Source organism: Gymnodraco acuticeps, unplaced genomic scaffold, assembly GCF_902827175.1.
Source record: "Gymnodraco acuticeps unplaced genomic scaffold, fGymAcu1.1, whole genome shotgun sequence".
NCBI lineage: Eukaryota > Metazoa > Chordata > Actinopteri > Perciformes > Bathydraconidae > Gymnodraco > Gymnodraco acuticeps.
Window position 1 is genome coordinate 2,541,486 of NW_022990214.1, and position 12,219 is coordinate 2,553,704.

Consider the following 12,219-nt stretch of genomic DNA (forward strand, 5'->3'; position numbering starts at 1 on the left):
CTCTTCTCTGTGAGCTGTAATGTTCTGTAGGCTAATACTTGAAGTGTGAATCTATACGCCTACATCTGCTTTATGGTTTCACTTTCTGAATATGCTTCATGAAAGTCAGCTTTTCCTATCAATACAATGATAGACTTGATGTCTTCTTTTCTAAGGTCAAATTGTTCTGTCTTACATAATACTACACTTCAGTATAAAAACATCTTATTCTTGTATTTATTTGCATTGCATCTGATATTGATGATATCCAAAAATAAAGTAATCAGGTTACAATACCCCTGTTTTGATTAGGTTACTGATTACATTATTGTTCAACACTTTTTTACTGGTCTGATACATAACTACTGAACTGATTCTGGATGAAACTGGGCTGCAAGAGATGCAGTGAGGCTTACGCCTGCACCCAGCACAAACATGTGATTCACGTGTGTGTGTGTGTGTGTGTGTGTGTGTGTGTGTGTGTGTGTGTGTGTGTGTGTGTGTGTGTGTGTGTGTCACCTTGCTGCGGTCCAGGCTGCTGCTGCTCCACCTCCTGGATGAACAGGTCGAACATCTGCGTCTGGAGGAACAACTTGACGAAGTGTCGTGTAGTTTTGGAATCGATGGCCTTGTAGAAGCTTCTCTTTTCAAACACCCCTGGCCCCCCGCCGCGACTGTGTTTCACGTAGGATCTGAAGTGGCCCACTGTTTTCACAAAGAAGAGCAGGAAGGCTTCCGACACCACCCGGTTCAACTCCTCCACCGCTGAAGCAAAGCACAAAAAACATTCGGGGATGATGGAGCCATCACTCTGTTTCTAACTGATACACCTGTGTTTGATTTCTGTCACTCACTTGATGCTTTTTGTCTGGCACCAAGAGCCTCTAGGATTTCACTTTTGAGCTTCGGGGGCAGAATAGAGCTTTCATCACCAACCTGGAAAAGGAAGGTAATACACAAATGTTTGAACTTTTACTAAATGGTTGTTTCTTGTGAATTTGCAAAGAAATGGCCACTAAAAGCTGATTTTCTAGACACTTACTGAAGCAATGAAGGTTTCCTTTTTATTGTCAGACAAGTCGACCACCAGCAGCTGTCACAGAGAGAATGAGAATGAATCTTTTTGCAATTGAAGTAACACTTTGATTATTAAAAACGTTTCTTCTCCATGTGAACTCACATCAGTCTGGTCGGTGACCAGGTCCAGCAGATGCTTCTGGACTCCCAGCAGGTAGGGGGTGGGGGCCATCACCACGTCGATCAGGATCTCAGGAACAATGGAGATCATGGTGTGCTGCCAGGTGAAGGGGTACAGGAGGGCTGCCACAGCATGTATGATTTGTGATAATGTGCTGCAGAGAGATCAGGTCATACATTCAGTCAATAACATGAGGGGGGCTTTTAATGCCATATCAGAAAATCACCTTTCAAGCCTCTCAACTCTTTGAGGAGCATTTTTTACCTATTGACATGCACTAATGGAGAGGTGTCAGAAGGAAGGGGCTGCCAGGCTGGCGCTCAGGAGCAGTTGGGGGTTCAGTGCCTTGCTCAAGGGCACCTGGTTAGTACCAGTCCACATGCTGTGTTTTGGTCCAATGGCAAATTGAACCGGTGACCCCTCGGTTCCCAAGACAAGTCCCTAAAGACTGAGCTCCTGCCGCCCCGATACAGACACGTTTCTGTTATATGCTAATGAATATTGACAGGGGTTGGTTTACTTTATGACATAATTGATATTTAATACGATATAAATTGTAGACATTTGTTATTTGAAATATCTAATTTAAAACATGATGAATTGTGTATTTTTTACTCCGTTTTATAATCAATGAACTACCTTTTCATGCTTTGTGTTAAGTAAATGGATTTATTATTATATTTTGTTATGAGAGGTCAATATGGAGAGGCCAGAGCTATACTCCTTTTCCTCATGTGTCCTTATAAGGGCATGAACACAGAGCTCAGATGAGCTCCCGGTTGAGCGGTTACACAGTTTTTCGAACCACACTTTTTCTTAGTATCAGTCATTTTGTTGAAGCATTTCATTTTATTTTGTAGTTATAGCCAGCTATTGGGGCTGTTGTATATGATATAGTTTGCATTCAAATTAAACGTTGCTTATTTAATAAACCGGATTCTCTTCTCTTTTGTTTGGACTGCAATATAGCATCATAACTGGAGACTCAAGGCAGGCTTCGTGTTTGGAGTTTGGATTGCCTCGATAGTACATTTGTGACTCATCATAATCTTTGTAAACAGATATCTGTATGCAACATTCTGGTGTCCGTGTGCAGTCGGAGTAATTACTGACCAATCATGTTCTATTGGGTTTTGGTTGAATGCAGGTAAAGAGTCTTTGTGGAGAGCAACTGCATTCTGGGAACACATTGGCTATTGCTTGACAATGCTTTGTTCCTCCTTTTTTAAAAGATATTTTCAGGCAGTATCAGTTCCTTAATTTAAGAGACAGCGTTTAAAGATAGAAGCAAGTTATCAGTCCTAGGCCAGATTCAAACCCCAGACTTCTGAATGAGGACTGAGCCCCAGTACGAGGGCCTTGTTTGTTTTTCATGATTTAGAAATAAGCTGGTAAACGGACAACAATCTGGTTGTACAATTCGTCTCTCAGCTTGTACTCCAGTCCTGCGTCTAAAGTGTCTCGAGAGCTGGACTTTCGGTATGATTGATGAATTGATAATGTCCTCGTGGAATCTACATCTATGAGTGTGTAGTACCCCAGTTCCTCAGCGATGAAAACGATCCGTCTCTCCAGGACGGCGGCAGCGAACACCAGCAGCACCTCCTCGTCTGTCAGGCAGTCGAAGAGCGTGGCGAAGTTGACGTGCTCCAGCCAGGAGTCCAGTGGGCGCGTCAGACTGATGATCTGGGGGAGAGTCACATCTGTCACACACATGCAAACATCACCCACCACCTCCAACTCTGAGGGTGCTCACTTAGCCCTGAAATAAGGGTTAAAATGCAGCTATCGCTTTTCATCATTATCATAATATGAATGCCTTCGTGAAGACAGCCAGAGTGTGTCCTTCCTCCGGCCTGAGGGACGCCCAACGAAAACACAGCAGCATCAGTGACAGCTGGAGATATTGGAATGCGGCCCGATGGGGGAGGTGTGAGGTTTCAGCTCTGAGCTAAAAGTTAGGTAATGCAGGACAGGTCCAGACACCACCACAGAAGCACATCCACATGGAGGATCTCACTCCTACATTCTCACTTTACATTACATTACATGTCACTTGGTAGACACTTTTATCCAAAGCGACTTACATACTCAATACTGAGGGCAATCTCCACAGGAGAATTTGGGGTGAAGAGTCTCAGGGACACAACGACATGCTGACTGCAGTGGGGTTTGAACCTGTGACCCCTGATCCGAACACCAACGCACAACCCACTGCACCACACGCCTCCCTACGCCACTTTTAAAGAGCATGTTCACATTTTAACTACATTTTTACAATTTTCAGAGAAATTGAGTCTGTTTACATGAACATTCATAAACTGTTTAAGATCTATTTTTTACTACCGTTTATGTATTTCAACATTTAAAGACCAATTTCCGAAACTCAGATAAGCTCTTAAACCCCGTTCATGAGAGCCTGCATATGCTAGGTGGAGTACTGCCAAAGAAACCTGACACTGGTGCATATGCACACCTCACCTCGGTTACTGAGCACCGCCGAACACCTGAGCGTGTGGATTAAGCAGGTGACGTCACAGAGTGTGAGGAGAGAAAAATAACAGGTCGCTGTTTTTCTATCACAGATGTATGCATGCACTAAGCAGGACACTCGTATTGATCCTGTGCTGCAGGAATTACTAATAAAACCCAGAAACGAGTCAGCATTTTACCACTTCCTGTTCCCTCGTCTCAAAGTCACTGTTTTCTTTTACGGGTTTTTGGATGGATGTCTGAAATAAGGTCTGTAGTAACACAAGCTGAAGAGATTTTGTTCTACCACATCAAATATGTCAGGAAACACCCCACACGCAAATGTCTGAAGCTTTTATCTTTATCTTTCATTAATGGAGTGGCGCAGTGGGCTGTGCGTTGATCATCAGATCAAGGGGGCGTTGGGGAACTCCAGTTCGAAATCTTAATTTCTGGCTGAATCACGTTAGATTCTGTTTTGAATGTATAGGTTTTATGGAAATATACTTATTTTATAATACCTCTATTCCCTTAGTAATAGAATAGGTAATAGCCTTGGAATAATCACGTAATCACCATTACCAAGAGAAGTGTTTGTGTTTCTGTTTGTGGGGTGAAGATCTGGAACAATGTGAGTGAGGAGCTAAAGGGATGTCCAAACATCAAACTATTCAACAAGAGGTATAAAGACACAATTCTCACAAGGTACAGGGAGGACACTGCTAAACCATAACTGTTTGTATTCTATTTATGAATTTGTGTTTGTATGAATTTGTGTATGTACATATGTATATATATATATATAAATATATAGAGACCATTCTCCTAACTTGCCTGTATATATTATATGAATGATTATATAAATTATTCAAGGTTAAAGTATACATTGATATTGTATGTTAACATATATTAAGATGTAAAAAGAAAAAAAAAAGTTTTAAAAAAAGGGAGAAGGAGTCGGATTAAATAAGTGTAAACTTCTTCCGACCCCTTTTCGGACGTGTAATTAAAGCTAAAGCTTTGTTGTTTATTGTTATCAGACAATGATACTACAGATTATTCAATTATTAATTAAATATTTCGTTTTGTTATTGCATTCATTTGTATAGTACTGTATCATGTCTGTATCATCTTTTGTTTCATTTGTATTTTCTTTGGTTTTACACGCTCGAAAAAAATAATAAACTAAACTAAACTATTACCAATTGTAATATAAAATACAGGTCAAAAAGGAACATTTAATTCCTTAATATGTACATACATTTTTTTTCACCTTTCACTCGGGTGCAAAAAAAGGGTAAAAAGGGGAGGGGGGGGGTGTTTGTCTGACCTCAGTGCCCGACTCTGGAATGAAGCTCTTAATCTCCACAGTGTGTCCTGGGGCTGGGAAGGGAGCCTCCCTCAGCTTCTGCATGAACGGGTAGATCATGGCTGTGGAGATCTGCCGCCGCTTCTCCACCTCCTCTAATATCTACACACACACACACACACACACACACACACACACACACACACACACACACACACACCACACACACACACACACACACACACACACAACACACACACACACACACACACACACACACCCACACACACACACACACACACACACACACACACACACACACACCACACACACACACACACACACACACACACACACACACACACACACACACACACACACACACACACACACACACACACACACACACACACACACACACACACACACACACACACACACACACACACACACACACACACACACACACACACACACACACACACACACACACACACACACACACACACACACACACACACACACACACAGTATTGTATTATTGTATGAGAGAGGTTCCAGGTTGAATTGAGGCGAATATTTGTAATGTTCAGAGGATGTTGTGTTTAATATTCATGAGAATATTTGTCATTGTTCAAATGATAATAAACATTTGCATAAAGCATATTTGTCCACTCATATGTTGATAAGAGTATTAAAAACTTGAAAAAGATTCCTCTAAGGTACATTTAGAACAGATCAAAAATGTGCGATTAATTTGCGATTAATCGCGATTAACTATGGACAATCATGCGATTAAATATTTTAATCGACTGACAGACCTAATATATATATATATATATATATATATATATATATATATACACATTGTATATATATAGCTTATCTGGTTGTCCCATTTCACATGTCTCCATTATGACTTATCATGGTGCTTATATTTTTACTTCAACTTGTAAATGAATACGTTGGTGATGATTCCACTACGTAGTTTGGCAAGTTGCCATATCCCAAAGTCTTAATAAGAAGTACTGAAGCCGTCACTATATGCAACTGTTGATGAAGGGCAGAACACTGCAAACACACTATTCAGAATGAAAAGGCTAGGCCACGAGTACAATACACCAAGTTTCCTGTTTAGATGACAGCTTTTATTATATATATTTTGGAAAGTCAGAATGTCTAAAGAGAAGCACAGTTGAACGATTTCCCAGCTTATGAATGTTCATTTGAACGCACCTTGGAGAAGAGGCCAAAACAAGCCAGGGTGCTGATGATGCAGTAAGCCTCCGGGGGGCGGGCTCCTCTCCCTCCGGGCTGCGAGTGGAAGCAGAGGATATTTAGTGAACACTGGAGAATGAGATACAGAAGATGGAGACACAGGAGAGAAACCTTCACGGGCTCACTGACCAGTAACCTCCTGCAGTATCCATTCCTCCTGCTGCCGTCAATCTCCGTCAGAACGAAGGAGAACGTCTCACTGGAACACACAGAGAGCGACCATGAACAATGACCTGAAACATGGATACATGTGATCACGGTGAAAAAACGTAGACGGGGGGGTGGGAGCTGTACCTGGGGTATTCTGTCAGAGGAGCCCAGTTGATGCCCTCTGGGAAACAGAAGAGAGTGATGGCCTTCAGTGTCTTCTCCTCCTCCTCCTTCTGGTATTTAGCCATCCCATCTTTCTGAAAGTACAAAACCACACCTCTGTTCTTTAACACATAATATACTTTCTTTGTTGCACTGATAGTTTACAAACTACTCAATATCTCCACTCTGCCTACAATATACCATAGTAACAGACCTCCTCTCGGCATGATTTATGTGAGATGAATTATGATGCTGACCACTGTGAAAACTATGTGGGCTGAACAATCATGAACCACAGGTCAAAATGACAACATTTTGCATGAGTAGAAGCAAAGCACACATTCAAATAAACTCTACGGAGATAAGTGATTGATTTTTATTAGATATTGTTTCTGAAAATGTTGTTTTTATTTTAGGAAACTCTGTACTATATCATGTTACATTTAAGAAGAGTATGTTCATTTGGAACTTTTAAAAAATAAGCCATGTCCTTTGCAGGGGACACAAGGGCATTTTCCATCTCATTTTCAACCATCTTCCATACTTGAGAGAACTGAGTAAATACTTAACTCATCAGATGATATTACAATGTAATATCATCTGATGAGTTAAGTATTATTACATTGAATGAAAATGCTTTACTTGTATCATCATAAACTCATCAGGCCTCTGTGTTCCACCCTCAGACTGACCTTGGGGAACTGGTAGGTGATCTGAGGTTCGTAGCTGCTGCCGTCTTTGGTCTTCTTGAGGCTGACCACCACCAGGTACTCGAAGAAGTACTGCCCACTGACGTAGCGGTGCTGCCGGGACGAGTTTTCAGCCGCCGGGCCCGGCAGCTCTGGAGGCTCAGAGTCTTTGAATCCTGCACAGAATGAAGAAAGACATTGTGCTTCAGCATGCAGGGTACCACTGCGATCCAGGTGGAGAGGTTTGCAGCGCCATGTACCACTGCACGCTGTGACGGTTCACTCCCTGCCGTGGAGATTAGAAAGGTTATGATTGACGGAAATTAACAAAAACACCCTAAAACAAGACAATAAAGAACTATAGTTTATCTTCAATGAAGGGAAGAAACACTACTCTTCCACTTACAGCCATTAAGTGGTTATATATCCCTTTAAATTATCTCTACAACTTAAGTCATAACATCCAACATGTTGGTCTAAATCAGGGGTCGGCAACCCGCGCCCTCTGCTCTGGCTCCCTTGAGCTTAGACAAAAATAAGAAGGAAATAAAATAAAAGTATTTGTAGGACTATTTACATTTTGTTGCACGGTTGAAAATGTTTTGTATCTTGTACTTTGAGGTGATACTGTGACAAACAAAAAATAAAAAAAATGGTTTTAATTAGGTCAACTAAAATATGCGTCACATCCTGCTGCGGTCCCGCGCGAGCGTCTTTTGCCACCGCTCACGAAGTTGCTGCCGGAGCCTGAGAAACTCCACCGGCGGTCATACGATGGCTTAAGATGCCCTCACGAATGGCCCGATGTTGCTACGATCACAGCCGAATTTGAACATTTCCTTTATCGTGTGTCCATCGGGTTGTTTTATTGCACAACAAAATCATGTAAATATATGATGTAAATAACCCAATTTGTGTTCTGTGAAACTAAAAAGGATATAATATATTATTTTGAAGGACAGTTGACAGGAAGTTGTTGTTGTTATGGAAACAACAGTACGGAGAAAACGTAATATTTTCTACATATAAAGACGGATAAAGTAAAGAACAAAGTCTGAAGATATCAGTACAGTATCATAGTACTGTAACACAATTGTTTTTGGTACTTTCATTGCAGTTGTATGTCTTAAATGTAATGTAAATGTTGCCTTCGTGTGTGGTTCGGGGCCATCTTCGTGCGAAATTCACAATTCCATATTTGTGTGTCCATCGGGTGTCAATTTCGGGACAGTGTGACAGGGGCTTAAATGATAACTAAGGCAAACAATGAAAAAGAAAAAAAGAGCATTAACTGTTTGATTTAATCGTCTAACTGCCATAACTGTCAACCAGTCTGTATGGATGCTCATAGAAAGTGCTTATGAAGTGTAATATAACCATGTGGTTGTTAGAATGAAATGAATACTATAATAAGGTCATATTTGGAAAGCCTTTAAGGAGCCATAGGCTGATTTCTATATATCCACTATGCTGAATGTTGAATAAAGTGATGTTATATGTATCCTCTCTGTAGATGGAACCTCTCCTTCTGTTAATAGAGTTGTTTACAGAGTAAATGTTTGCCTCCAGGCCCAGACGTCTCTCCTGCTTTGTGCAGTCTCCTTCACTGCCGGCCTGTTCACGTGTTGGCTGCTGCATTCCTCTCTTTTTGTCTAAAATAAAAGCACAGCAGCGGGGTTTTTCTTCTCAGGCTGGCAGCTTTGTGTGTGTGTGAGTCCTGCTGCTGCCACTCCCCCCACACTCACAGGACATGCACAAATACTCAGTTAGCTGGTGTTTAATGATGGTCAGAAGGCGTGGTTTGCCTCCAGTTGAAAAACCTGTTCCTCCAAATTGAGTGTTGTGTGGTAGCTAATACTCAGCTGAGGAAAAAAATAATATGGTAAAAACTATACAGCAGCAACCATTGACTTTTGCTAACGCTGCTGTTTTAACCACTGCCTGTAAAGAAAATAAACTTATTTTTGTTGATAGTTAATCTGCAATGCGTGCTGTAAACAACTTGTGCTTAACTGCCACTCAACGTTAAGGTGCTTCCAGGGGGAGAACATGTTGGAGGCAGGGGGCCGGCAGAGGAACTGAACAGGGGTCTTCCACCTGACATAAACCTATCTCGTCTTTGCAGGAATGAAAGCCTGTTCAGCTGTGTCCACTCTGTTCTTCAGAACCCTGAGATGACTTGCTTGTCATACATACGAGCCCTATGGTCCTCAGCAGCAGGATTTAAAATAATTGCTAAAGTCCGCCAAAATAAAATGGGTTTTATCCACTGCAGTCGCACACTTTGGAACACCCTACGAGGGAATATTAGAGAGGCAAACTCATGATGCATAAAGGTTTTAACTTCTAACTCAATTGGTGGGGACGGGGAGTTATTATACCCTGCAAGAGGAATCTGTATCGTTCCTGACTCAAACAGCGTCCCTACATAGTCATGTCATTGATATATACTTTGTATATAGGTGATTAAAGTTATTTGAGCTAAGCCTAAAAATGTACAATGTTCACACCTACAGCATGTCCGATCCTTTTAACACAAGTTGTTTTACTGTCCAAAAGTAGGTGTTTAGGAGGGCAATGCTTAATCAATGAACGCTGATTAAGATATGTACAGTGTTGTAAAATAATCTCTACAGTGTGATCACTCAGCCAATAGCAGACCCCGGAGGATATCAACACTTCTTGCTGTGTCTAAAATAACTCCTTATTTTATTTGTGGAAAACCATATTTACTGACCAACATTTGATTTTGTTTTGCTCTGTGGTAACCCCATTTGTGTAGACAAATGGATTTCACATTCATTAGAGGCAGAAATGGCCTTCATGCAGTCAGTGATGATGCAAAGATTCATTCTGAGGTCTTCTGAATTCTCTAGTTACTGGTCACTGTTAAACACAGAGTGTCTGTTCTACAGGAAATAACTTCAGACACAGCCCAGTCTTTGATAAAACAACATAAAGACTAATCTGTAACCTAATCTGAGTATCAATATATAACGTTATGTAACCTGATTACTTTACGTTGCTTTTGGATTACCTCAATGTCTGAATAATGTAACCTTAGGAAAGAAGAAACTAAGACATTTAGTTTGAAAAACGTGCCCTCTGCTGAGAGATTTTATTCAACCTGCCTTTCATTAAGCATATTCAGTCATGTTTTTGTGTCCGATTACGTAATCCCATTTCATGTAGTGAGTTATTCCCCAAGCCTGCAAGTACAATCTTATATGAAAAACAGCTGTATATTACATCAAGACAAACACAATTAGTGACGGAGCATATTGAGTCAGTCAATACAAAACGTCTCTGGGAAATATATTTCCAGATATCACCTACTCGAAGAGAGGAGAGGAAAGTGTGCTGTGATTGGTCTCTGAGTAAAGCTTCTTCACAGCCTACTTCCTGTTCTGATCGTTTCTGCTATCATTAAGACTCTATATTTATAGCGGTGGTGGAATGTAACTAAGTACATTTACTCAAGTACTGAACTTGAGTACAATTTTGGTACTTGTACTTGCAAAGTAACTTTTACTCCTCTACTTACTTAGAGTAAGGTAACTCTATTTTTCAGCAGCTACTTTGCATATGAAAATATCAACACAAGATCGAATGACACTAATAAATGATGATGTATTATTATAGGTTAAGCTACCCAGTAGTACATCAAGTCATTCAAATGAGCTTCACCAGATGCAACATTAAAGTGGTGAAAACATGAATCCATCAATAACTCAAATACAATAGTTTAAAAAATATGACTCTGAAATTAGCAAAACTGCATAGTGATTACTTTTACTTGACAAGCTTTAAATATATTTCGATGGCGATACTTTTACTTTGAATGCAGGACTTTTGAACACTGTGGTATTGCTATTCTTACTCAAGTAACATATCTTCCTCCACCTCTGGCTGTTTGTATCCGTCATGACACACGCTGATTACAAAAAGTTCCGTACAAAAATGTCCTAGTAAACTGCACAAACTAAGATACACATTCAATATTGTCATACAGATGTTAACATTTGAAGGTTACGTTGTATATTTATGTTTTTATTTAGGATGATATATAGCTGTGTCCAGTCGGAAAAACACGTTCATTTGATTGAGAAGATTTGTATATAGACAGGGTGTCTGAATAAAAAACTAGAAGATGTTGACAAAAATGGCCACTGAAGAATGTTTTTATTTGATTCTTGTTTCTATTTTTATGTTCTGTTGACATGAATGTTGAAACCATCATGGTCAATGAATGATGCGCCTCATCCCTGAAGTATTTTGCTTAGTTTATGTGACTTTTTGTTAACTTGAATCAGGCTAAAAACAACAGTAGGAAGTAGGAACTCAGTGCATGTTATGTATAGTGATTGGTGGTGATTCAATGATAAATCAGGTTTATTTCACACTGGCTGTTTCCCATCATTTTGTGGCTGTATGGTTCATGCTTTATCTGAGCAGCAGGAGCTTTACAAACAACTCTGATCTCTACATGATCATTTCAAAAAGCTTGTCTCTGAGTCTGCCTCAAAGTATGCACAGTATGAACCTGCCTGGCCGGCCGGTTGGTTTGTTTACATGTGTGATGCTGTGGATAGTTCTATATCATATAGGCTTCGCTGCGCCTATACTCATAGAAGCTGGGTTACAGTACGTAACCCAGCTTCTATGTAGTGTGTGTTTGTGCTAGAGAAGTAGCTGCAAAACTAAATAAAATAGTTCATGTCTGAGAGTTTCAAAATAGCTAGAGTAGAATGTTTATTAGTTTTTATTATTAGACGGCTTAGTTGAATACTTGATTCTGCAGTCATATGAATCCACAGAAAGAAGTCCGACCAGTGGCAGTGTTTAAAGACTGGTTCATGGAAAAGAGAAACAGAAAACCTTGATCAGTGCTGCCGTCATTTTAAGTTACGTTGCTGACGCCACATTCACATTTGTTGATACGCAGTGGAGCGCACTATTCTTTTCACAATACATTTTTTTAT

The 12,219-nt window shown here is 40.4% G+C and overlaps 1 protein-coding gene across 3 annotated transcripts in view; it reads right to left on the reverse strand.

Moving 5' to 3' along the window:
• LOC117547692 (DENN domain-containing protein 2D-like) overlaps positions 1–12,219 on the reverse strand; it is a 35,324-nt gene that overhangs the window by 1,619 nt on the left and 21,486 nt on the right. For all 3 annotated transcript variants that reach the window (XM_034218466.1, XM_034218467.1, XM_034218468.1), the window contains 10 exons: positions 7,241–7,413; positions 6,531–6,643; positions 6,366–6,435; positions 6,195–6,272; positions 4,980–5,120; positions 2,715–2,863; positions 1,160–1,331; positions 1,022–1,072; positions 834–915; positions 499–744 (listed from right to left, as the gene is read on the reverse strand). In XM_034218466.1, the coding sequence (XP_034074357.1) occupies positions 499–744; positions 834–915; positions 1,022–1,072; positions 1,160–1,331; positions 2,715–2,863; positions 4,980–5,120; positions 6,195–6,272; positions 6,366–6,435; positions 6,531–6,643; positions 7,241–7,413 (1,275 nt within the window). The remainder of the gene's footprint in view (positions 1–498; positions 745–833; positions 916–1,021; positions 1,073–1,159; positions 1,332–2,714; positions 2,864–4,979; positions 5,121–6,194; positions 6,273–6,365; positions 6,436–6,530; positions 6,644–7,240; positions 7,414–12,219) is intronic.